The sequence below is a fragment of the Cololabis saira genome, chromosome 4 (genome assembly GCF_033807715.1).
Source record: "Cololabis saira isolate AMF1-May2022 chromosome 4, fColSai1.1, whole genome shotgun sequence".
NCBI classification, from domain to species: Eukaryota; Metazoa; Chordata; class Actinopteri; order Beloniformes; family Belonidae; genus Cololabis; species Cololabis saira.
Genome location: NC_084590.1, coordinates 38,160,601 through 38,187,134, shown reverse-complemented (window position 1 = coordinate 38,187,134; position 26,534 = coordinate 38,160,601). Strand labels below are relative to the sequence as shown.

General features: G+C 40.0%; 1 protein-coding gene across 6 annotated transcripts in view; it reads right to left on the bottom strand.

Moving 5' to 3' along the window:
* Positions 1 to 226: 226 nt before the first annotated feature.
* Positions 227 to 26,534, bottom strand: part of frya (furry homolog a (Drosophila)) — a 66,083-nt gene continuing 39,775 nt past the window's right edge. For 4 of the 6 annotated variants that reach the window (XM_061719691.1, XM_061719687.1, XM_061719689.1 and 1 more), the window contains exons 23-62: positions 26,301 to 26,425; positions 25,842 to 25,899; positions 25,628 to 25,719; positions 25,308 to 25,480; positions 24,773 to 24,933; positions 24,410 to 24,520; positions 23,978 to 24,132; positions 23,662 to 23,764; positions 22,225 to 22,396; positions 21,213 to 21,469; positions 20,970 to 21,116; positions 20,698 to 20,866; positions 20,284 to 20,374; positions 20,102 to 20,184; positions 18,854 to 19,004; positions 17,896 to 17,999; positions 17,553 to 17,738; positions 16,537 to 16,735; positions 16,181 to 16,302; positions 15,899 to 16,086; positions 14,495 to 14,589; positions 13,836 to 14,416; positions 13,612 to 13,709; positions 13,363 to 13,533; positions 13,125 to 13,265; positions 12,063 to 12,242; positions 11,071 to 11,235; positions 10,270 to 10,344; positions 10,008 to 10,178; positions 6,694 to 6,894; positions 5,904 to 6,047; positions 4,920 to 5,080; positions 4,619 to 4,826; positions 3,829 to 3,978; positions 3,631 to 3,729; positions 3,457 to 3,540; positions 2,669 to 2,686; positions 2,378 to 2,488; positions 2,075 to 2,280; positions 227 to 1,613 (exon numbers count right to left, since the gene is read on the bottom strand). In XM_061719691.1, the coding sequence (XP_061575675.1) occupies positions 1,355 to 1,613; positions 2,075 to 2,280; positions 2,378 to 2,488; positions 2,669 to 2,686; positions 3,457 to 3,540; positions 3,631 to 3,729; positions 3,829 to 3,978; positions 4,619 to 4,826; positions 4,920 to 5,080; positions 5,904 to 6,047; positions 6,694 to 6,894; positions 10,008 to 10,178; positions 10,270 to 10,344; positions 11,071 to 11,235; positions 12,063 to 12,242; positions 13,125 to 13,265; positions 13,363 to 13,533; positions 13,612 to 13,709; positions 13,836 to 14,416; positions 14,495 to 14,589; positions 15,899 to 16,086; positions 16,181 to 16,302; positions 16,537 to 16,735; positions 17,553 to 17,738; positions 17,896 to 17,999; positions 18,854 to 19,004; positions 20,102 to 20,184; positions 20,284 to 20,374; positions 20,698 to 20,866; positions 20,970 to 21,116; positions 21,213 to 21,469; positions 22,225 to 22,396; positions 23,662 to 23,764; positions 23,978 to 24,132; positions 24,410 to 24,520; positions 24,773 to 24,933; positions 25,308 to 25,480; positions 25,628 to 25,719; positions 25,842 to 25,899; positions 26,301 to 26,425 (6,165 nt within the window). In that variant the 3' untranslated portion in view covers positions 227 to 1,354. The remainder of the gene's footprint in view (positions 1,614 to 2,074; positions 2,281 to 2,377; positions 2,489 to 2,668; positions 2,687 to 3,456; positions 3,541 to 3,630; positions 3,730 to 3,828; positions 3,979 to 4,618; positions 4,827 to 4,919; positions 5,081 to 5,903; positions 6,048 to 6,693; positions 6,895 to 10,007; positions 10,179 to 10,269; positions 10,345 to 11,070; positions 11,236 to 12,062; positions 12,243 to 13,124; positions 13,266 to 13,362; positions 13,534 to 13,611; positions 13,710 to 13,835; positions 14,417 to 14,494; positions 14,590 to 15,898; positions 16,087 to 16,180; positions 16,303 to 16,536; positions 16,736 to 17,552; positions 17,739 to 17,895; positions 18,000 to 18,853; positions 19,005 to 20,101; positions 20,185 to 20,283; positions 20,375 to 20,697; positions 20,867 to 20,969; positions 21,117 to 21,212; positions 21,470 to 22,224; positions 22,397 to 23,661; positions 23,765 to 23,977; positions 24,133 to 24,409; positions 24,521 to 24,772; positions 24,934 to 25,307; positions 25,481 to 25,627; positions 25,720 to 25,841; positions 25,900 to 26,300; positions 26,426 to 26,534) is intronic. The other 2 variants (XM_061719688.1, XM_061719692.1) reach the window with 1 other exon arrangement.

The window sequence follows — 26,534 nt, the reverse complement described above, 5'->3', positions numbered from 1 at the left end:
TTGAAGACCAAAAGAAGCCCAGCTTAGGGTATTCGCTATATATGGGTTGTCTTGGTGCTGTAAATATTTTTGCTTTCTTCGTACAATCACTGATACCTCAAAAAAAATCCAGTAATAAGGTCCTACTTAAAGGGACAATGGATGATCCAAAAATTGAGTGGTTGAAAAATTGATGGAGGGACAAATTAGTATCATTATAGGGGGAAAAAAAAAGATTTTACCTTCGTTAACAAATGTATGTTTTATTGTTATACAAGTGTACAGAACACCAAAATACAGTACATTGCCAAGGCAGGTATATTTACATAGCAAGAAGCTACAACAGCTCTTGTGTACGCTTTACAAATAGGGTATGTACTCATTTTGCATGCAACTCAAAGTTCAACTTCATAAAAATACAATTTTATGAGTCCGAGCAAAGCCCCCATTTCACTATGTACAATTAATCAGTTAAAATAGTTTCTATATTTCTTTCCCATAAACATAACTATGCATTTTATTGTACATCAAATTTGCAAGCTTGGCAGGTTTAACAACGGAAACAAAATATTTGCTTTCTATAAATCTAGTTCGATAAAAGCATGTTTATCTCTTGTTTAAAATATAAATAATTTACCTATTTTGCAAAAAGCTGCTCAGTTAAAAGGTACAGTAAGATGTTTAAAGTAACAGGTAACCCACACAGCAGCGGGTAGGTTGGACATATTACAGTAGGTTTGCAGCCTTTCAGAGTAGTTGAACAAAGACCACTCATACAAACCAGAATCAATCAATTCCATCTTTGATGGTCGTCACAACTGAATTCACCCACTCAAACACTCACAAAACAAAGACACTTGCACACAAAAACACACCACTTTATCAAAAAAAAAAAAAAAGACTCCTCCCTTTTTCACTACAACAGTGTTTTCCAATGCAATGATACTCAAATACATTCTTTTGGGAGACGGAGAGGTCTTCCAATTAAGTGAAGAATTGCACATTTTCCCTTAACAATTAAAACAATACATTTAATAGAGAATTACTTAGCTTTGGTATTTTGTCTGTTAAAGGGGACAGTTGTTGACCTCAGTAGCTACTGGTCTCTGTGTGAAGGTTTGTTTTATATTAGTGCAAGAAAAGCATTTTTTTTTAATTAAAATAGCAAAGTCACTTCTCTGTGTAAAAAGAAAAGTATTGCTGTGCGTCTGAACATCTGACTTCATGACATTCAAATGCACTCTGAGAAAGAAGAGGGAGTAAAGAATGGGGCTATTCCCAGGAGGGAACAGTTTAATAGCTCAAATGGTAGCAGCTGCTCCAGACAGGAAGAGAGATTAGGCGTGAGACAGGGTGACACACAGCCAGGCCGCCATCAGAGAGTTGAGCCCGAAATCCTGGAGTCTGGGAGAAAAGCTGTGATGGCTCTGTAGCCCTGGGCTCGCCGGATCATGTCCCGAGTCTCCCCGTTGAGTTCCATCAGCTTGACAGAAATTTCTGTGAGGTCCTGCTTTGAGCCCACCAGAGCAAACGTTCCTGTCTGACCCAAAGTTTGATGTCTGAAGTAGATGTTCAACAGAGTCTGAACCTCATCCTCAGAGTGGCTGCCGAAGATGTCATGAGGCCACGATATTCTGCAAAGACAAATGAAGATATTTTAATGACAGACACTACCCCCCCGGACCCCCCTCTCCCCCGTCTACCACGGACTGCCCCCCCATCCCACTCTACGTTACATTAACGTAATATCCCAATCCCGTAACTTTTGTACAGACTCATATCCGGCACTTTAAAAACCCCATATTGTACATTTCTGTTTGTACATTTTATTTTATCTGTCCTAAGTCATCCTACGTCAATTTTTGTAAAGACTCATATCCGGCACTTTAAAACCTCATATTGTACATTTCTGTTTATACATTTTATTCTATCTCTTATTTTATCTCTTATATATTTGTTTGTTTTTATATTTTTATTTTTATTGTATTGCACCAATCACCACAACAAATTCCTTGTGTGTGTTAACAAACTTGGCAATAAACCCCCTTTTCTGAAAAATGAATCTAAAAAAACAACATCTTTCTGCTCATCATACCTGCACTCACGAATGTAGCGAATGGCTGATGCAAACTCATTGTTCTTTAGAGCCTCCAGGATGGCTTGCACTGCAGCCTCAGAGGAGCTAAAGATGGGCTCAGAGCGGGAGCTCTCACAGGCAGCGACGTCAACGTTTGTCACAGACGCGGCGGCTACTCTCAGGTTGCTCTGCAGCAGACTTAGCTCTCGGGACATATTTGTGAGCTGAGATGTGAAGAAATGAATATGAATAAACAATTAGACAGTTAGGTATTACAGCCTTACAGAAATAAAGGGCCACAAAATGCTTAAAAAAACCTACCTGTGGAACAGAGCTTATTTCGTGGACCAGCTCAATTAGCTTACAATAGGACTGAAACAGCAGCAACAACTGAAAGTGGAGTTTGTAGAGTCGTTGACAAAGCTCCAGTTGCTGGAAGTAAGTGCAAAGATTTCAAAGTTACATATTTGGTCAAAACAAAACACATATTTCCATTATAATATTCTATTAAATAATCAGTTGACTGAAGATGACATCACAATAATATTAATAATAATAAAAATAGTTGGCTTTCAGTGATAAAAGAAAATAAACAAATCATATCAAACTTACAGCCAGAAATTCCATTTGCTACCAAGCAAGCATGTTACAAGTCAGAAAAGAAGTAAAGAAAAGAGATAATCAAGGGCATGCGATTGGTCATTATTTCCAACCAGAAGTGGGTGAAAATGGTCAGAACAGGCTGTTAATGCACATGCAAGGAGGAACGAAAGAGAGGGTCCATGTATGTGTGAATCAGAACTGAAAAAGTGGCCGTTAGTTACAATCGAATTCAATTATTTCAAGACAATTGAATTCAAGAATTCAAGAATTCAAGTGAAACAAGCCAGGCAAACTAAAAATTAATTTGCACAAATTCACTCACTTTATTAGAAATTTTGTGGCTAGTTTTTTATTTATTTATTTATTTTTCAACAGCAAAACATTTTGCTGTGCAGTTCCCTCAGATATGAAGTGAGTGTAATTGTTTTGAGGACATTAATTGTAGCATAAGAGAACTTGCTCCAAGGAACCACGATGCTCACTGAGTATGAGATAATCAGTGTGACATGCGCCAACTTCAGGTTGACAGAGACAGAGAAAATAAGATGTAACACTCACAGAGCTACAGTTTCACACAGTAATCGTAATGCAGAAAGTACAGTCAGAAAGATCAGAAGAAGTGGAACGCTCAGTATTTTCATCTATTTTTAACACAGCATTGACAAACCATTTGCTTGCACACTGGCTGAATGCATCCTCTAATTCATAGATTATACTGAATTGCTGTTTTACGTTATTCTTTCTAATGGACAGTATGTCAGTTACTGCTATAAAAATAAAATGTAATAGTCTCGTACCTTTTCTTCAACCTCCATTGGTTGACATGTTACCACTGCGCCTCCAGGACTTTTAAGAAAGGTGGTCTTACAGCTGTTCAACCACTGCATTAACAAAGGTAATATAGTCACAACTCACGCAATAAAGTAACAAAATACATCCCAGTGGGAAAGAAAAATGTCCAGTCCACTCACAGTGACAGCTGCTTCTTTTCTGTTGTTGTATGTGTCAAGATATTCTTGAAGTTCCAACACGCTGAATTTCATTTTCTCCAGAAGTCCATAGGACATAATCTGTGGAAAACATTCGGGTGTTGACCTTTCTTGACTCTTGCCAACATGTCATCATATTAAAGAAACAGATTAGAGACAGAAAAAGTCCAAGTTACTCACCGTGTCAGCATCAATAAATAGAGTTGGACACTCTGAGCATGATGTCAGCATCTGAGAGGACTTCAGGAACTTTGATCCCAATCCCCTCAAGCCGTCACCGAGATAGCTCACAGCATCGCAGGTGAAGGAGCAAAATTTGGTCTGGATACTCTGCAACCCCCCCAAAAAAACAAGCTGGCTGTAGCACATCATTTAAATCATTTAAATTAAATTTGTGTAAACCATTTCTATTCTTAATCATTAGAGCTTTTTCAGAAAATTCTTCAGTCAGCTTTGTCACTGAGATGTATATTATCTAGATTTTGAATTTCAAAAGATATCCAAGCTGACTGCATATACGAATTGCTCTTTTTTCTAGTTAAGAAAGCCTCTTATATGTTGACTAGCCAGACAACTAATCCTGTTAACCTTGTACCTTAATTACTACAGAAGTAACAAAAATGAACTCATAAGAACAGAGGTAGTAAAATGCATGTCAACTGGAGATCTGAGAAGTAAAAAAGCATTTAATTGAAAAAGAGAGGGATAGAAAATTTTGTTAGTATTACAATTACCGGTTATTAAAAAAAAAAATTAGCTTAAAATGTAACAAATCACTTGATACCTTATCAGTTCATGTTTCACATCTACTTGCTTCACCCAATTTGTCTAATTCATAACCTTTTTTTGTATTAATACATTTAAGACATCTTCCAGCATGCATCCCGCCCAGATATATAAAATTTCACACAACCAGCGTGGCGTCAATAGCGTGGCACAATAAAGATCCAAAAGCAACTGAGTGTGATACCTGAAACAATGAAGAAAATACTTGAAAAGTGTAGACTGCACAGGACCCATCTGAGTCAGACACCAGCTGGTTGATGTGATTTCGCCAGGCCTCTTCGGCGTCGTCGCAGACTGCTGGCTGGAACGCCGCAAGAATGGCAGAGAAGAAGGGCGACGGTGGCGGTGAAGAGCGCGACTCCAACGCGTCATCCATCTCTTCCTCGGCAAGACTGAACATAAAAAGAAAAAAAAAACGCAGGCTAAGAAAACAACATGTTCTCTAAGATTCTCTTGACTGTGGATGGAAGTGTGGGAGCGGGTACCTGGGTAAGAAGCTGTCGAGGTCCAGCTCTTTACAACTGCTGTAAACCATGACCATGGCCAAACTGTCCCCACCTGAATACTCAGGAGGAAGCTCACTAATGGAGAGTGGCAGGTTGTCCTCAAGAACTTTAGAGTCGTCATCTTTTTGTAACACCTCATGCTGAAATGAAACAAGAGGAACACATTCCCCCTCAGTCAAAAATCAAATAAGCAGAGTCACAAACAAATACTGAGCAAGCATGCATGTAACTTTATCTTTTATTCCCTCTCTTATTCTTCATTATGAAACATCATTCTGTGGATAAAACTGATCCACTAACCTTGAATCGGGACCCTATGGACACTCCTTGTGGTGTTTTCTTTTGTTTGGTAAATTCAGTGTGCATTGATTTTTGCCAATTAGGAGGATTGTTAAATAGTTTGACTCAGCCAGCATTGTGGCACTGTGCGCTCGTGGTTTGCGACAGGCAATGTGTAAACCTTTTCTGACCCTCCACATGCCAAGAGTTTTTAGTCGCTGCTTAGCACCAACCCCACAGAAGCAGGAGGTATACACATCGCCTTGAAACGAGCAAACGCTGGAAGAGACACTTTTTACCGACCGATCTACGACGCCCTTATATCCCCAAAGTCTGCCACAATTGAAATAAAGCACAAACTAGCCCACAGCCCAAAGTGTAGATTGTCTGCTCACAGATTTCAGTTCATTCTCATTTTGCATGCAATTATTGTAAAATTAAGAAAAAATATATATGCACATGCTCTACTGTGAAAGAGAGGAAATGTAGAAAAGGTAGATAGAAGAATGCAATAATATTTAACAAAGACCAAATCCAATGCACATTTACCACCCAAGACGTTACTCAGGAAAAGCTGCAACAGAATATCTACTATTTGTACAGATTAGTAAAGAACTCCAGTATGGAGCTACGGTAGGAGTTAGAAGCTCCCAGAATCTCAGACACTCTGAAGCCCTTATTCACCCGCTGCTTCGAGTCCTCTGGCAGTTGGACATCGAAACTGGGATTTTTGGAGCTCAGGGGAGTTGAATCTGCTGAAGTTGTATCAAAAAAGGCAGAGGAATTGTCCAAGCTACTGAGCTCTGCTGTTGGAGAGAGGTTAACAATCTGAAAAGAGAAAAGAAAAAAAAAAGGAAAACGGCTTATTCCTCAACGTCTCTCTGAAAATACTGCGCAGAGATCATTCTGCTATTTTGACGGCTTTAATTTTGTTTTTTTTTTGTTTTTTTTTTTCAACTTTTTTTTTTATTGGGTTTTGCAGATGTAAACAATTATATCAAAACATTTTGCAAATTAAGCACACATTTTTCTTTTAGGAAAAAACAACAGAAAAATACAGTGGTCACTTATGTATTGCAGCATACCCGAACAACCTATATAAAACTAGAACCACAATAAAAGAAAACAAATAAATAAAATAAATAAAACTAAGACAGAAATGGACAATTGCAAAAAAAATAAAGAAATAAAAAAATATATATATAATTAAAAAATATATATACCGTATATAAAAAATTGTAATGAGAATTATTAATTAAATTTAAAAAAAAAAAGGCACAGACACATCAGTCAGGTAATAGTGAATTGCAATAGAGATAGCAACAGAGATCCCAAGTTAAAGCTGCATACAACCCTCATCCCAACAGAAATAACATATCTGCAGGATAATTTTGGTTTTAAAACAAAGCCTAAACAATTGAAGTTTTCCTTCACTCAAACCTTAAACTACTGGCATACAGTCAGATAAACTTACAAGCTGGGAGTGGGAGAGGATCTGGCTGGCTGTGAGGGAATCCTCCTCAGACGACTCGTCCGAGTCCTCTTGCGCCATCTTGCTGAGGCTGGGCATGCTGCTGGACAGCTGACTCTCCTCCAGGGGCTGCAGGTCACTCTGATCCAGGCTGTCCACAGAGCATCGACGCACTCCCCAGTTGAAGTTGTCCATGGTCTCTCCCTGGAAGATCGAAGATGTTTGATTTACAGGGGACCGAGATGTAGGCCATATCAGAATCTCCACTTTAACACAAACACATGCACACAAACACAAACCGTATATCAACACAAGCATGCAGTGCAAACTCAGGGAGGGGAGGGTGTTTCTGGCATTCTGGCGGGAACTACTAATGAGGCTTGACAGTGTATTATGGGCTCATCAGACTTCATGGAAGCTCCAACAAAAATAGTGACAGTAGCAGAGGCCCCCCCTAATCAGGCTTTTAAATATTTACAGGCTATAATTCTCTCGATCTCCATGTCCCCTGTTTAAAATATAAAGTGACCTTTCAATTTGACGCAACACTGAAGATGTTAGCCAACTTCCACATTCCACCAGAGCTCCGCAACAACAGGTCAAACAAGGGAGACTTCCTGTGGAGGTTCAGCCTTACAACGGATGGAGAGCAAACACTTTCAATTCAGCTGCTTTGCTTACTCCTTAATAGGACTCCTCTTTCACGCAGTTTCAGGTCATTTATCTTAACTTTTAAAATAAAATAATCTCTGCACTTTTCTTGACCGTGGTGGATGTTCTGATTTTCAATTAAATGCTCAAACATGGAAACCAACTTAATTTGCCAGCTCAGGAAACACTCGACACCTGCACACACAGTGCTTACAAAGATTCACACATCACCATTGCCTTTGTTTTTTTGTCTGTTTGTTTTATTTGAGATTTTTTCTTACTTAGAAAAAAGCAAACATGCATGGATTTGCATGGAAAATAAATCAGCCAACTTCATTTGAACTATGTCATGATCTTTGCCACCTATGGAGAAGCTAGAGATGAACATGAAACTAGTTAAGACTATAACTTATCCTTTTATGACAGATTACTCTTTTTTTTAATAATAAAACCAAAAGGATTGAGAATTATGTGGGAAAACAACTCAGTTTAAAGATTTTATCTGAGGTATGGAGTAACGTACGAGGAACCAGTTGTCCATATTTAATTGAAACCTCAGATTTTTTCCCAACCTATTTAAACCACTTGGCTATAAAGCTATTCTTTCGTGTCTTTATTTTCTGATGCGGTTTAATAGAGGGCATCTTTATTCATTACACCTGGCAGGCTATTAAACTGTGAGGCTTTTGGCAGGGAAGTCTGCGATTTAAAAAAAAAAGAATCCAACTTCACGCTGCTCCTTCTCTGACAGACCCTGACTTATTCCTTCTGGGCAAGTCCCAAAGTTGAATCTCAGCCACAGTTACTCTGTCAAGCTCGCAGAAATCCTCCCGGCCTTTGCCAAAACGTGTACCGCCCTGAAATAAAAGTCAGATCTTCCATTGCCACTGGATTATGAAGATATTCTGTATTTGGAAAATATAACTCACTCATTAAGGGGTAGGATATTGCTGCTCCCAACAAACGTGGCAACCTTTAATTAACCTAATGGAGGATTTCCAAAACCCTATGAATTGATGGATCATTAATTAAGTCTCTCCGACTCCACTAAGTTTGAACTGCAAATATATTTTTATCCCTCGATAAAATCATAAAGAGCTGACTCTCCTCTTTAGAATATTAAGATGATTTCTGTCTTTGTAATTTCTTTTCAAGATGCCGGAGTGTAAATGTTTTGTATGAAAATGTAATAGAATATATTTTAAACGTGGTTTGGATTTTATTTATCTCTACAACTGCATATGACATAAATGATTATATTATTTGTATAAGATAAATTGTTTAAGAAGTCATTAATTCTTTAAAAATAGCAACACACTAGGCCGTCACCTCCATTTACATCCATTATTTTAACCAAGGCTTACATCCAAATATCAACTACAACCTCTTCTCATTTTTTCCAGTTGTTTACAGGAAAACTTTGTCCCGATGGAAATATTAAATATAATTGGATTTGAACTGGACTTTATTTGTCTGGACATGAATAAAACGTATTTACAGTTCAGTGGTTGATGACATCACATACACTACCAGTCAAAAGTTTGGACACACTCCAATACCAAGGAATGGCAACGTGTGACTGGTAGTGTACATTTAATCAATTTAAATTCCTTTCAACGGATTAATGAAGTATTTTTGAACAGAATTTAATAAGATCTCATAAATTAAGACGTTTCTTTCAAAAACAAAGTCAATTTGACTTGAGATTGGTGGATGCGACCTCCTGTCATGACATCATACTGAAACCAGACCATGTGCTTAATAAAGTACAAAGAAAAGATGAAAATACACCACTAAATCTAATAATCTAATGTCTGAGATGCCAAATTTAACCATTTAAAAAAAGAAACTATTTTATTTTAAACAGCTTTCTAATTAATTTACCAGCATTGAAATTTATGTAGAATTAGAAAGAACTGACTCAAAGTCTTAAAGGGATGTTTTCATTTCAATTCAATAAAAATATGCAGGGAGATATTTTTTTTCATTGTGTTCATTTCTTAAAGCGAAGGAAATGGTACAAAGTAAATGTTTTAATCAAATAGAACAAAATAAACACCTAGAAGGTGAATTAAGTCAGTGACAGGAGCTAAAATTTAACACATGCTCTCCAAATGTTTCTAATAAACTTAACTTCTTTAAAGATGTAAAACCGAAGGATCATGTTGGTGGTATTTTTTTTTAGTGAGCGGTAAAGTGTGTCTTTTTATAACTCAAATTACAAGTTTTCAACTTTACTTCAAGATGATGGCATACAGTATTTAAGTATAATCACTAGAATTACTGTATGTTTGATGTTCAAGTCAGTTAGAAGGTGCAACTACAATACGTCAGTTCTAATTCCAACGTTTTCAATACTTTGAATGAATGTTTTCTTCATCATTAAGCTATTCAATTGTGACAAAACCAGTTTTGCAATTCGTGTAGCATGCACATTTGGTACTCTTTGCCATCACTTACTGAGAAACTGCAGCAAACAACAATGCAGCATGACTAACTTACCTGTAGCTCCTGGGTAGCATGGACAGAAAAAAGAGACAAAAACCCCATTACAGATACAGCAGGAGGAGCCACATTACAAGAGCTGTCCTCAGGGGGAAACGCTCTGCATCTTTATTCTCACTGCTGTGGCATTTCCCTTACGAGTCAGTTGAACGAAGACTCACCTCCCCATCTTCGAGCTCGACATCCAGGAAGTCAAAGTCTCTGAAGACTCTGAACTGCTGCTCTGAGGTGGTGTCGTCCATGTTTTCTAGTTCCCGGGTCCCTTCATCGGAAGACACCAGACTGGGCTGGTGCTCCATGAGGTCCAGTTCCCCACAACTGGAGAAGATGACCTAGAAAAGACATTTAAACCGTTGTTGTTTTTTAAATGCATGTCAAAACGCTTTGAAGTTCATGATGCTAAAAGAACAAAGCTTGTATTACCGATGGATTTTTTGTGAGTCCCACTTCTTGTCCACACAGTGACAATACATTCACTAGTTTTTCCCGGGTTCTTTTCTGCAGAATGCAAACGAAAACATTTTGAATGAGTCATTTGATTTAGTTAACAGTTTCACGGCCTGCCTGTTACGGATTTTAACACCTGGCTTGTATCTGAATGATGATACAAAAGCTTCAACTCTGAGTATACAGGACTGTCTCAGAAAATTTGAATATTGTGATAAAGTTCTTTATTTTCGGTAATGCAATTAAAAAAACAAAAATGTCATACATTCTGGATTCATTACAAATAAACTGAAATATTGCAAGCCTTTTATTATTTTAATATTGCTGATTATGGCTTACAGTTTAAGATTAAGATTCCCAGAATATTCTAATTTTTTGAGAGAGGATATTTGAGTTTTCTTAAGCTTTAAGCCATAATCGGCAATATTAAAATAATAAAAGGCTTGCAATATTTCAGTTGATTTGTAATGAATCCAGAATGTATGACATTTTTGCATTACAAAAAATAAAGGACTTTATCACACTATTCTAATTTTCTGAGACAGTCCTGTAAATTACTCTTTCATGCCGCTTCCATGCACTTATAATTCCTATCCACATTCATTTTCTGTAACTGGTGATATGAGCACTCTTCATTCAAAGAATCTCAGAATGCTTACAAGATTAAAACAAGTTAAAAACAGGTACAAATTTAAAAACTCAGAGACGGAGAAGCGGCGAACAAACACGCCAGCGTCCTCTCCTCTCTACTCTCCTTAGCAGTTAAAATCTTCTAACCTGTGAGGACTGAGGCCTCTTCCAGCTGACTGGCACCAGTACGTTGTTGGAATTGGATCCAGACGAGGTTGAAGAGGTGCTACGGGTCACTGCCGTTGTCATGCTCTTCACATCGTGGCCTTGGGAGCGCTGCAGGTCATCGTAACGCCGACCAATCACCGGTGTCTACAGCCAAGCAAGCACGCGCGGACAAAAACAGTCACGAGTCTGGAAAAGCTCGAAGAGGGAAATGTCCTCGTCTGCACAGACAGTCCATAGCGTTGACATAATGGTCGCTTATTTTTCCCTGGAGTTCTGGTAGAGTGGAGCCTTTGAAGAAAAAGCAGCACTAGTTTCCTCAGTTTTATCCCTTTAGTCTAAAAGTATCTGCATAGTCTAATAAATACCAACAGTTAGCTCAGTGTATTTCAAGTGTGGAAAGCCAATAAACACTGCTGGCAACCCACCAGAGCTCACTGATTCACTTACAAAGCACGGCAGCAAAGGGTTGACATCATTTCCTTCCATTCATGAACTACACAAATAGTTCCCTGTCCAGTTCCCACACACACACACACACACACACACACACACACACACGCACACACACACGCACACGCACACGCACACGCACACGCACACGCACACACACACACACACGCACACACACACGCACACGCACACGCACACGCACACACACGCGCACACACACGTACGTCACTTTGCTTGTACATTTCACATCACTTTCCAGCTGGGTTCTTCTGAGCTATTTGTGTTTACCTTTCAATCTTTCAAAGCTAATCTAAAAGGGGCTTGCCTAAAAAGAAAAATACCCAATAAGGAAGAGGAAGAAATGTTTCCTTTCTACACAGACACAGCCTCAACAAGCACCACACCCTGGAAACAGCCGGAAAACCCAGGGCTGAACACAGCCCCGTGTTAACCTTTCCACAGGCTAGAGAGGCTTTTAAAGCACAGCAAAAAAAAAGAGCGTAAGATAAAGAGTCTCTTGCCTCAGAGATGTCAAAGTGGAAATCCAGCGTCTTCCCAGGCAAAGCCTTGGAGGAGCGGTCCCAGACACGGCTGACGTCCTCATAGGAGAGGTCACTCTGTGGGAATGACGGCTGCACCAAACTGGCAGACCGAGACACAACCAGCTTCAGGATATTCAGCGCTTCTCTCCAATGGACGGTCTGCAGTAAGCACACACATAACACACGCATGAATTCACCTGTATGCACAGACAAAACACCCAACAAGAGAGGAGAGAAGAAACACAAATAGCTTTTTGTGCGTGTTTTATGTGGTTCTATTTTTGGAGCCAGAAGTGCCAGAGTACGAGAAGAAGCAGAGGCCCCGTCTGAGGCAGGCTGTTTATTATCTGGGTGTGTCTACAAATTTACTGCGCTTACACAAGTACGCTTTTTTTCTCCATGCTTTTCTTGTCAGGGCTTATAGAAGAAACACTCTTATTCAGAACCCCTGAGGTAAAAAAAAAAACAAAAAAAAACCTTTACTGTACTGTTGAATGCTGTCTATGGGCAGAAATATGTGCCACTAGAAACTGAATTTGAATAATTTATATTTGAATTTGAATTGCTCAACTTGAATAATTGCATTAAAAAACTGAATCTGAATCACATAATTTGAATTTGTCTTGTTTAATTTGAATCATTGCATTGAAAAAAGAGCAATCGAGTGCAGATACAAAGAACTCCTTTTCACGTAGCCTACTATAACCTCTATTTTCTTTCAACGATATAAACGACCAATGGGAGCTAGATATTTTGAAACCTATTGTGTTTTCTCCATTCTGTGTAAAAAGTGTAGATTTATATCTTGCCGTTTTGTAGAAAAATTTCTGCTGAGGAGTGTGTGACCAACTATACCTTTAAGCAAAACATTAATTATTACTTTATTTGCTGGATATGGGATTTGGTCGAGAAAATCAGAGAAAACTCAGGGATGTTCCCCTTGCATTGAGGGTGGGAACTCAATAGTGTCATACTGTATGTGCTGTGTATTGGCAGCAATATTTTGACACGGTACAGACACGGTAATGGCTTTCAACTCACCTGGACAAACTTTTCAATAGTTTCGAGCACTTCCACGTTAAAGGGTTTAGCTTGAATTCCACTCAGATCCATGTGACTCAAGAGGCTGTAGATGATTTGTAAAAGCGTCTGCTGCATGTTCGGGAGACCCTTTTCTAAGAGCTGTCGCGACAAGTGAACAACACAAAATTTAAAGGGCGCCTCAAACACACATTTTCTGACATTTTCTGAGCAAAAACGTGAGATCGGCAGCACGCACCTCAGCCATGTAAGTGACCAAACTCAGGGCGATGTCTGAGAATGCTTCATGGAGATAGCGACACACCACATTGACCCAAGAGAAGCAGTCTCGCGTGTAGGAGCGCGTCTTGTACAGAGTCATGACATGAGCGAGGTTGGAGAGTTTGGCATTCTTCTCCTCAAGGCATACCTACGCGGGAGAACGCACCGGTGTGAGAGATTTGGTGCTATTAATGAAAAATGAGAGGAAACACGAACAGAAACATACCTGAGCTATCCTCTCGGCAACATCTTGACAAAATTGCGACGGGGCTTCAAAGTTCTGCACAAGATGTGGGAGCTGGCAGAGAACATTTAAGGGAAAACCTGATAGATGAAACAGACAAATAACCTCAGTTTTTCTATTGAATCATTTGGAAAATATTGCATTCGTACATATGTAGAACATGTTTCTTTTTTTTTTAACTAGAGCTGCTGATGTAACCCTGGTACCTATTGCTTGTGATGTGTCCACTACAGGCACTCGTGACACAGGCGTGAGTTGGCAGAAGAGCTGAAGCGTGAGGTCGGTGGTGGACAGGGAGGTGAAGCCCTTTAACAGCAGCTGCTGCAGACCGGTGAAGCTGCTCCATTTCAGCTGGTTCTGCAGTTTCTCCAGTCTCTCTCGGTTTTCCTGCTTGTCCAGCGACATGTTGTCCAGAAGTTTATTCAGCAGTCTTAAAGACATCTGGTACTCGAACTCAAAGTCCGACTCCATCAGCGACACCGCCACCCAGAAGACGGTGGCCAGCAGGTTGCTGGGGTGGTGGATGCTCAACGGGTCCGTGACGTTGTCTCGAGACGCAGATGAGCTGCGGATCCTGGCTAACAAAACCTGCTGTTCACACGCTTGGATACGGTCCAGGGTGGCACTGCGAGGTGGATCGGCAAACTTGTCGGCCTCGCCAAACTTTTTGGGGACAGAAGAGCTTCTCTGATGCCTGACCCGCTCTTCTCTTCTAAGATTGAGCTGTCCTGTACTCTTCCTGTTAGACAGCTGCTTGAAACTGCTGAGGAAATCTGGAGATGAGGCTCTGTAATTTAACAGATGAGACGTCAAAAATACTTTCAATATATCATTTAAAATAGATACGTCTAAAAGAGACACAAACCTGGTCAGGAGAGCCATGAGGTCATTGTTTTTGAGACATTCAGCCAAGTTATCCACCACAGATTCCAGCGTCAGGAGAACTTCCATCACGTAGCCCTGTGAGAGAACGATAAATGGAGCTCTGAGGGAATTTTCTTGGATTCTCGTATCAATAATTCATATACATGTAAAGGATTTATTTACTGCTAAAAACAGCTTTAAAACGTAGCTATGACATGTCTGGAAAAATAAGGTCCTTCTTTCTTTTTTTTAAAAACAATGAGATTGAAAGATGTTGGAGAAAACTCTTTTGTTGCCTGTGGGGAAACTTTCTGTCGACTGCTTTACAACATTCCTTGATGCCTGAGTATGTCAGTCGATTTATCATTTGTTCTTTAAATGAAACAAGAAATAAAAAAATAAATGCTTTCAAAAATTGTTGCCAAAAAAATTCTTCCAAAAATTGGACAAAGTGCTATTTTCCTTTGCAGTAATAGGCCAATTATCAGTTTAAAGAATTCCTCAGTTTTTGTTAATTAGAACTCTAACAACACTTTTTTTTCCCTTCCATCCAACAGCAGAAGACAGTGACAAAAGAATTCATTTATTTTCTACACCCGCTTCATCGTGTTCAAAGTGACACTGGGGTCAAACCAATCCCAGCTGTCAATAATAGCCACGAGGCAGAGGGTTCACCCTAGCACGGTTGCAGTTGGGTGCAGAAATTCCTCTAAATTTACAGAAACTTATCAGAAACTATCCATCCAAAGATACGCCAGTAAAATATGGAAATATTCCAGTTTGATAAGAAATGGTGTATGCAGCGTTGTTATTGTTCTGAAGAATAAGATTAAACGCTTCCAAATGCGTTCCAAATGAGTATTATGACTGATATACATTTACTATATTAAGCTCCTCAAACTCATAGTTAACTGGATGTAGTCTTTGGACTCAAATAATGTCAAATCACTGGTGTATTGTCCGGTGGATTCGAGAAGATTGTTTGACTAGAAACTCAACCTAATGTTTATTAATTGTTCTTTAACCAAGACTATGTTGGAAGAGTTTGTTTTTTTCCAACTAGATTGAAGTTGCTTGCTATAAACTAACCTGCAGCCATGCTAGTTTATTATTAATGTTGATGTAAAGCACTTTGAATTACCTTGTGTTGAATTGTGCTATACAAATAAACTTGCCTTGCCTTGCCTATGAACAATTCTAGATGCAAATTATCATATGTCCCATATGTTCCTGTCAATTTACATCAACAGTTTAACACTTTGAAATGTTGGAAATTCCCAATATTTTGCATCCCCACAGCCTGGAGAAGTTGTTAATTAATTTCACTTTGGGGATTAATGAAGCGTTTTTGAATGTAATCAGCACTCAGCTACTTTTTGACCACATACATGCACAGATCACTGACCTGCACCTCGTCTCCGTGTTCACCAACAACTTCCACCAGCCTTGAAAGCAGGTCGGACACAGCGTGCGCGGAGATGGGCTGACGGAGGGCCCGAAACACCTGAAAGGAGCGGCCGGCGTAGTGACGCGACGAGCTGCACAAGGCTGTCTGCAGCGCCACCTCACTGAGCTGCTGCTCCAGGTGGAAATCTGGAGACAGTGGTAGGTGGCAAACACATGAGGCCTCGCTGTATAATTCCTTTATATTATATAAGAATAAGAAGAATATACTGCACAAGATTACCTGACTTGGACTCTTTGAAAACAGATACCACATGTTTAAGGAAGTTTGTCAGCTGTCCAGTGCTTTTTGAGATCTGGTTCTTTGGTGAAATGTCTTCATGGCACCATAGTGGCCCATATGGTCTAGAAAACAGTCATTTCTCAGTCACAAACAATAAAGTCTTTGGTATTGAGCCTCACATTTTAATCTAAAAGTAACAGTTTTACTCCGTGCAGATAAAGTTAATTCAAATATGAAACTAAATGGACTGCAGTTGAAAGGCAGCACCACTAGGTGGGAACCTGCATCAAGAAATATGAGACAACACATCTGCACATGTACAAACATGAGATGGATGCACACATTCAAACCGGTACCTTGTGGTTAGAAACTCAATGAGCTTGCTCGGCTTCTCGTTCATTTTGCTGGCGTCCATCAGATTTTCCATCACCTGTGTGATCTCCGGCAGGTTGTTGCTGCTGCCCCCCAGACTCAAGCTGGACGATGTCGAGGAGGAGCTCAGACCGGAGTCTGGCTGAGGAGACGCCTGACACTCCCGTAGGAAGTCAAAGCCTCCTGTGTTCGACAGAAAAGCAGGAGCGTGATCACAAACTGGTGAGAGCGCTTCAATTTTTTAGATATTCGTTTCATTTTTAATGCAGCTTACAGATGCACTTCTCAGGAGAGAGTGGAAGAATACATGTACTGCATAGTGTGACCTATGTTTTACAATTCCTTGAAATCTGAATGCTGTAAATCCACTGAATGCTTTCAAGTAATGTGATGAAACTGAAAATGTAAACTTTAACTTTAAAATGTAACTTCCTAGTTACTGCATTTTTATTTTATTTAATTAACAGGATGTTTTTTTTTTTGCAAACATTTGAGAGAAAGCAGAGCAAAGACTATTTTCTTCGGGTGAAAGTGGAAGTGTCATTTCTTATGTTATTGTTGTTAAAATAATGATTATAGTTGTTTCACAATGTCTGGACTTGCAAAACAGCTCAGATCAGCGAGGGGAGGGGGCGGGCTGAACCAGCCAATCCAGGCCCGAGCAGATGGCCCCGATTTGGGTAAGAGGATAAAAATAGCAGTATGGAATGCTTTAATCAAGACCTTTGATGTCCTCTCTGCTCAGTATTGCTTTTGGCACAGCCTCCAGAAATTTTCTCACTAGATAAGAAACGTATCTATTGTCTTACAAGAATATTAGTCACCCCCTGCTAATGTCCATGTTGACATCAGCCAATAAGGAAAGCCGCGTGTCAAAGGCCACGCAGCTCTGTGAAAATGGACCCCACCCTACTTGAAACTTTTGCTAAAGTGTATCGACTATAATTTCAGTTGAGAAACCACAAAGAAATCCCTGTAAACGAAGGCGGATATTCCCCACCTGAAGGTGAATACTCTGGTTGAAGGCCTGGCTTGCAGGTGAGGGTCTTGGTGACATTGATTTCACGTGTCTGCAGTAAGACCGACGCAACGGCCTGAAAGTTGTTGTTGCAGGACAACGCGATGAGCAGGTGGAGGAGGAGTCGTTTGCTGTGCTCAAACACCTCTGGACGATAGTGATCCATGCCTGAGGTGGACAACACGATCAGATCAGTTGGGCTGCTTTACTGTGGTGTGAAGTTGTGCTTCGATAACCAGCAAAGGAGTGTAAAATGAAAGGCATACTTATGCAATCTCAAAGTGTAAAAACAATGACAGAACAGTTAATTATAGTGGGAATTTACCCAAAAACAGAGCATGTAGCAGTAGAGGCAGATGAATGGTCCAGTCCTCTCTCACACTATGGTCCACCACCATCTCTGTCATGAAGATGACTGCAATATTACACCTATAATTATAATAAATAAAGATAGAAAACATAATGTGAAACATTTATATTGAATGAAACAGACATCTTAAAATATATATTAATCAAATTTACTATGGGTGCTATTGGACCAAAAGTCATATCTCGATATTTTCTAGCTAAATGGCGATACTCGATATATATCGATATTTTTTCTGTGCCATAATTGGGGTTTCCCCCAAAGCATTATAGCATAGCATCTCTGTTAGCTTCATTTTTTTCTGAGGCAAAACAGTCAGTTTTAATACAAAGCCTCGTGCCAAATGTCACACAGGAACCTTTATTAACAGAGGTCTGCACAATATCAAGATGTATAAAACAAATGAAATAAAAATAAACTGCCTGCATATATAGAATAAAAATGCTTCTTGAATAAAATAAAACAAATATCCCTTTCCTGCATAACAATTAAATTAAAATACACTGTGCAATTAATACAATGTAGACAGTAACAGGCAGATTTTTCCACTGAGGTTGACAGTTGTGCAAATAACAAAACATTTGTGCAAATCTCAAATAAAACATTCAAGTCAATTTGTCACAAAATAAGCTATATCAAAATCATAAAAAAAAAAAAATTAAATCGATATATAAACGATATTGTCTCGTACCATATCGCGTTTGAAAATATATCGATATATATTAAAATCTCGATATATCGCCCAGCCCTAGGTGCTATTAAATGGCAGCATCATGCTCTACCAAGGAAATCCAGTTGCCTTGACTGAAGCCTCTGAGAGTTACCATGACCTGAATGACTGAGAGCCAACACCAGGGGGTCCCAAGAAAGCGTTCGGAAGTGACAAATGAAACACACTTAGTATAGTTTGGCTTACCTGTGCAGTGGTCCTCTGGGAGTGATGGTCTCTGGTAAGAAGTCCACCAGTGGAGCCCAACATCCTCCGTTGAGAGGCATGGGGAGAGGGTGGGGCTGGTTGGTCTCAATAACAACCGCCAGCCAGTCCGCGTAGGGGGGCAGGTGGTCGCCTGAGAACATTAAAGCAACTGTCACACCTTAAACATACAGCAATATAGTATTTGGGCAAAAGCATGGATTAATTTAAATGTTAAACATGACGTAAGGCTAGGGCTGGGCGATATATCGATATTTTAATATATATCGATATATTTTCAAACGCGATATGGTACGAGACAATATCGTTTATATCGATTTAAATTTTTTTTTTTTTTTTTTTTTTTAATGATTTGGATATAGCTTATTTTGTGACAAATTGACTTGAATGTTTTATTTGAGATTTGCACAAATGTTTTGTTATTTGCACAACTGTCAACCTCAGTGGAAAAGTCTGCCTGTTACTGTCTACATTGTATTAATTGCACAGTGTATTTTAATTTAATTGTTATGCAGGAAAGGGATATTTGTTTTATTTTATTCAAGAAGCATTTTTATTCTATATATGCAGGCAGTTTATTTTTATTTCATTTGTTTTATACATTTTGATATTGTGCAGACCTCTGTTAATAAAGGAACCTGTGTGACATTTGGCACGAGGCTTTGTATTAAAACTGACTGTTTTTTTAAGGGTTTGCCTCAGAAAAAAATGAAGCTAACAGAGATGCTATGCTATAATGCTAGTATCGCCATTCAGCTAGAAAATATCGAGATATGACTTTTGGTCCATATCGCCCAGCCCTACGTAAGGCACGACATTATGTGCATACAGACAATAAAGTAAAAAAAAAAAACATGACGTCAGGGAAGATCAATGTAATCTGGAAGCACCAAATGAGAGATTTATTAGTAAGAAAGGATTTTTAAGACTTATTTTGCCCGTGTAAATATTCTAACCAACATTTGGGCTAGTTCAGCCCAACAAAGCTCTTTTTGGGTCAGTATTCAAAGTGTAGGGGCCCTGAACTGAGCTACTTTGTTTCAGTGCCAGCTCTCACAGAAGTCCTTTAAAAGCCTCGGGCTCCACAGTCGGCCCCAGGCACACTCGGCTCATGCATTGTTAACGGCAACGTGCCGGCTGCCATTTTACGCTCCATGCCAGCTTGTATTTTTCGCACTCATCAAACTTAAACATGATTTCCCCGTGTGTTCACAACAGAAAAGGACTCACTTTTCTCTTCATCATAAGAGCCTCCAGAACTGTTGCTGTACCGGGATTCCAGACGGTGGTGGGCTCGCATTATGTGACTAAGCCTAAGATCAGAAACAAAAACGAAACCACGTCATCGTGGGATGTTGCCTGATGATGTAATTAATCAAATCAGGAGATTAAAACATAATTGTATACTGTACCTCTCCTCGCTGTCCTTTACAGCTTTGGTATCATCTGTGTCAGGAAAGCTTTCCTGTCCTGCTACAACCGTATTACTGCTTGATGTTGTGCCTGAAAAAAAGAACCAAACCACTAAATGGTTTCACTGAAACAGCTGGGATTTTAAGGTTGGATCAATTTATAAAGCTAGACAGCATTCAAGACCTGGAATTATTTCAAATGTGGCCATTAACCGTCAATGCAATCAAAACTGGTCCAAACATTTTAGCCTGCAGGTCTACCAATGCTGTTGCAAAATATAGAAATGATGCTGAGTCAGTTGTAGCTGGAGGCCCTGGAAAGGTTCAAAAATGGGTGTTTGTAGGTTGGGAACAGATACAATATATAAAGGCTTCATATATGGGCAGATATATAAACAATACATTAAAAAGTACCTGAAGCTGCTGCAGAGGCCTTGCTTGTGGCAGTGAAGCGATAGAAAGGAGGGCCGTCGCAATGCTGCACCATCGGGTTGACGGGATCGGTTTGTTGTAACTCAAATATCAGCTCCTCCATGGTTTGGATGGTGTTATTTCGACAGAGATAGATCACCACTTTCTTGATCTGAACAAACATATCACAGAAAGTCCATAAGGAACTGTAAAGATAAAAAAATAAAATAAAATAAAAGCTACATGAGATTTTCCAGCTGGCATAAATGTCTTACATATGGAAGAAGGGTGGTGTCGCTGCTGACTCCACATAAGCTGATGAGGAACTGCAATGTGGTTCTCAGATTGTTGCTCCACTTCTCATTGCTGACCAAAGCGTTCCAGGCATTTTCCATCTCAGGCCCAGGAAGATCATCTCCATACTAGCCAGGGAGAACAAAAAACATACCATCATATTAGCTGCTCTGACCTCACATGTCAGTTGCACCTTTTCAACCCACCCCCTAGTGTGACTTTACCTTGGCAGTCATGAACATGAGGTTATTGAGAACCATGGACGTGGCTTGTAAGGATCCCCAGCCAATGCCTTTCAGCTGGTGCGATGAGCCTGCAGCGCTCGGCTGGCTGGCGGACTCATAGCTTGTGGAGGAAAGAGCGAGGGCTGGGAAAAGCAAGCCGTTATCCACCAGCTCGATGTTACCCAGCCAGGGCAGGAGGTAGGTTAGCATGATCTGCCTCCCGTTGGAGTGGGTGGTGGGGAACCTTTGGCTAATCTCTGGAACATGAAGAAGAGAAGTAATGATGGCATAAAAAGTAAGATTAGTGAGCACTGCTGAGTTGTAGTCTGCATAGGGCTGGGGGATATGGACCAAAAGTCATATCTCGATATTTTCTAGCTGAATGGCGATACTCGATATATATCGATATTTTTTCTGTGCCATAATTCCCCCAAAGCATTATAGCATAGCATCTCTGTTAGCTTCATTTTTTTCTGAGGCAAACCCTTAAAAAAACAGTCAGTTTTAATACAAAGCCTCGTGCCAAATGTCACACAGGTTCCTTTATTAACAAAGGTCTGCACAATATCAAAATGTATAAAACAAATGAAATAAAAATAAACTGCCTGCTTATATAGAATAAAAATGCTTGAATAAAATAAAACAAATATCCCTTTCCTGCATAACAATTAAATTAAAATACACTGTGTAATTAATACAATGTAGACAGTAACAGGCAGACTTTTCCACTGAGGTTGACAGACAAAAAAAAAGAAATATTTTTTTTTTAATCGATATAAACGATATTGTCTCGTACCATATCGCGTTCAAAAATATATCGATATATATTAAAATCTCGATATATCGCCCAGCCCTAAGTCTGCAAGATTGTTGGTTTAATCCTACAGTAAATAGAAATGAATGAAAGAGCAGAGAGCAGATAACAAACCAATGACAGTACAGCAGCTAGAAAACCTGAAGCAGAAAGATGAAGCAGTCTAACCCTCCTGCAGCAGACACATTCTGCACAAACCTGAAAACAGAGGGAGCGTGAGTTCAGGGTACATCCTGGCGAGCTGACTGGAGAGCTGGGGCAGAGAAACGCTGTAGAGAGGTGGCAGTGGACCATGGGTGCCGTACAGGATACTGCTTGGCCTCTGCTCTGCAATCTTCTTGGAGTACAAGAAGAGCTTAGTCTCAAGGATCTGTTCAAAGGAGAGATCAAGTCAGTCAGGCTGTAATCTCTATCAAAATGCATTTGTCAGTCACTATGTGTTTACGCGGTTTGCCAATCATATCTGAGCGATAGATAACTAGTGGCTATTGTATGATGAGAATCATATTTTGTTAGGGTTTTTGAATTTAACTGTAAACACTATCTGTTTGCAACAACTTTGTGCAGAAATATTGGTGATGGCAACCAGAGGAAGGGTCATTAGACTACATCCAGAGGTGGCAAATCCGGCTTCAGAAAGTAAAAGTCCTACCATGTATTTGTTCTGTCCATTCACTCAACCAGCTGATTCTAATCAGCACAGCTCTTCAGCCAGGTAGATGAGCTAATTAGTGAACTCACCTGGTTTTAGTGAATGGACAGAACAAATATATGGCAGGACTTTTACTTTCTGAAGCCGGATTTGCCACCTCTGAATCTGATGGGCTCCTGCATTCATGTATTCCCATAAAACCTCACCAACACACCAACCTATCATTGTACGCAGTACTGGAGTTGAGGGGGGATGAGGGGGATGGCATCCCCCCCGAAATAAAAACGGTCCAAACCATCCCCACTGTAAAACTGCCATCCCTCCTTTCCATCCCTTATGTCATTTCATCAATGAATGTGGTTTTACTGCTATTTCAACATTTAGTCATCACCAGAAAAATAACACCAGAAAAATAACTTATTTGACAATTTTCACCTGTTTCAAGTAAATTTTCACTTGAAATAAGTAGGAAAATCTGCCAATGGGACAAGATTTATCTTCTTATTACAAGCAAAAAAATCTTGTTCCACTGGCAGATTTTTCTACTTATTTCAAGTGAAAAATCTACTTGAAACAGGTGAAAATTGTTGTTTTTTCCAGTGATGAGTCTTGTTTTAAGTGTAATGAGATTTTTTAACTAAAATTAGACATTTTAACTAAAAATAAGACAAATATTCTTGTTAAGATTTTGAGTTTTTGCAGTGATCCATTTTACTTGTGAAGGACAGAATCATACTGATAAGTTCAGAAAACTGTTCTTTATTTTTGTGTTTTGATGTATTTGATGTAAGCCCAGTGGATATTTAAAGCTTACAGAAGGCTGCATTTAACTGCTGCTATGTCATTCCTGCAGTATTTCTGCAGCTGTTTTGGTCAGTGCTATTATTTACAATATATTATATTATTTGTAATCAGCACAAATTATCTGTCCACCATCCCCCCTGATTTTTTTTTACAACTCGAGTACTGATTGTACGTCTTACCTGCATTAGCTGCATGGAAATCTCATAGATTTCTCTGTTGGTGTCTGAAGCCTTGAAGAGCACCAGGTTCAGCAGCGTTACGATGTCACATGGGTAGTTTTTGCTGGTAAAGTTAGACAAACAAAAATAGGATTCCAGATTGAGAAAGTAAAGTGTTTCACATCATACACAAGTTAATGTTTCTGAGAGGTAAAAAGGTCAACTTCAGAAGAGTTAAGAAGATTAGATACGGTAACATTTAAGGGCTTAAGCTAATTTGCAGGTGGTTTCCTCACTCGGACCAGAAGAGGAGGACAGAGGTTGTAACATGTCGTACCTGCTGGCACAGACTGCAGCGATGGCTTTGAAGCAGCCCGAAGCGAGCTGGTAGGAACCTGTGTAGCAGCGATCCACTGCCCAGTTGAATAGGTTGACCTGGTCAGCATTGAGCTCCAGGAGCAGGACAACAACTTCACAGCCAAGCTGATGGACCTGGGCCAAGAGCAGACACCATCACAGACCCCCTTTAATTTCACCTCTTTTCACAGGCTATGTTTATTTGAAATGATTTCAGAATTTATTGCATAATGACTCCAGTAGTTCAGCTTCTCTCATTCCAGAAGGATGATAATTTACATTTCTTGGCAACAAAATGGTGAGTCATTGGCAAAGACTGGAGCTGGCCTTTTTAAAAGGCGGCTAAGCATGCTCTCAGATGGGTCAGCTCTTTGTTTAAATGCACCACTGTGGTAAAGTGTTGGCTACAGACCCGCTGATCCTGGCAGGCGAGTATATTATCCAGCCACTTATAGAGGTATCCATCTGGAGAGAGGCCAACGTTATCAAAGACAGGCCCGCAGCAGAGCACAGCAGACATGGCCTGGAAAAACAAACATCAATCAAGTATGCTCACATGGAAATGGCTTTAGTAACCACGACAAACGGATTCGCTGTTAAACTTTTCCCCTTATCCTGCACTGCCGCCGCTCCACCCTAACTTTTTCAAGATCACTTTTAACCCCAATGCGGTCATCGAGCTCAAGACCGGAAAAAACCAGGGTGAATTTTCTCACGGCTTTTAACCTCAGCGATCTTGAACATGTGACTCCGGAAATACGCATGTATCCTTTACCTTTAATGCACAGTATTGATATCTTGTGATCTGGTGATTCCTGTCACTGTAGCGGTCCAGGGGGGTGAACATGACGCTGAAAGGGCCAGCCCACTGGCTGAAGAGGATGAAGAGGTGATGCCGCAGGCTCTGCTGTGGAAACAAGAAGCGCCTGTGGTTCACTAGGAAGGGAGGGAGGGGAAAAAAGCTATTATAAGTATTTGCATCAAGAAAGTGTAAATTCAGCAAAAGTACTTAGAGATCATGACAAAATGCTGGACATTGGAGTTTTTAATATGATAATGAAAAGCTACTTTCCCCTTGACAGACTGTAAACGACTCAGTGGAGACTTCTAAAATGCTTGGCAACCCATGATTCACCCCCTGCCCTCGTTTGCTGTGTCCTTAAGCCGTACTATTTTTGGATTAACTCCCAAAGGGCTACGTCAAAATGAAATTCAACGCCAAGAGTCCTGTGCTGCTTAGACCATGTGACTTATCTGCTGTGGAGCCTGACAGGAAAGGAACCAAAAGCAGAGATTCATTTTTCGGGTACCTGGTACGCATTGGATGAAGTTGGCCACCATGGCGCTGAAGTGAGCTCGGATGTCCTTGAGGATCTCCGCATCTTTGTCATTCTCCGCTTCCAGGAGCATCCGGGTGAGATCCACGTACTCCAGGAACAGAGCGCCGAGGGCCAGGGTGTCGCGCTCCAGAGCTCCATTCGTACTGCAGGGTCACAGAATAAACATCCATGTTGTAAAAGAAAAAACAAAAACTTCACGATTTAAAGTCAACGTTATGAGTCGAATACTTCCACGGTTATTATTCTTTTCCTCTTCCAGGCACCGACTAACCAATTAAAGCCACGCTTACCTGTCGCTGACAACACCTGCATCAGCTAAAAGCTCAAAGATGCGCAGCAACTGCAGTCTCAGCAGGTCTCGGCGCTCACGCCGCTTCTTGTTCTGCAAAACATCATTAACACAATGATATCTCATGGCAGCCTTTAAATCTAGTCCAATGACAAACTCCTGTGGGACAGAATTAGCTTTTCTTATGTGCTGTGCTGAGACCATGGTCAACAAACCTCGGGTCTTCTCTCTAATGCCTCTTTCATGAGCGGATGTAACTCCTCCACCAGCTCCCTGTGTGCAGACAGTGACGAGATTAACGTGCTGAAATGTGCCTATTTTTATTTTTCCCTCCAAAAAAAGGATTTGAGCGATACAATCTGATCCCTGGGAAAAAATTTGGATAGTACTGTAAATGGCAACAATGGCACCACCCAGGTATAATCCCATTTATCTCCACTTTATTCCCTCACAATTATAGGTCAATGTCGACTTTAATGATGGAGAAAATAATGGACCTAAGTTCTATTTCACCGGCTCGCTCATTAAAAGCAAAAGACAAAAACCCATTATTTCACAGCTATTAAGCTAATGTAATCATTCATTTTTCCAGCATAACAATTTGACGAAGGCTAAGGGACACAGAATATTTCCACAGAATATTAACATATTATAACATATAAATCTTCGGGTACCTGAATATGAGTGAGTTAGTGCGACCAAATCCCAGAACTAATGACTCTGTCAGCTCAATGCTCTCTGCCCTCATCAGCGGGGCCAACTGCTTCAGCAGCCAGGCCACAGACGGGCTGCCGATAACCTGAAACATCAAACAGTGCCGCTTCAGTCACAACAAACAAAACTCCCCCTCCCGCTGCTTGAACACCATCATCAGAATATATCAGCTTCCTGTTCCATTCATGTCCAAG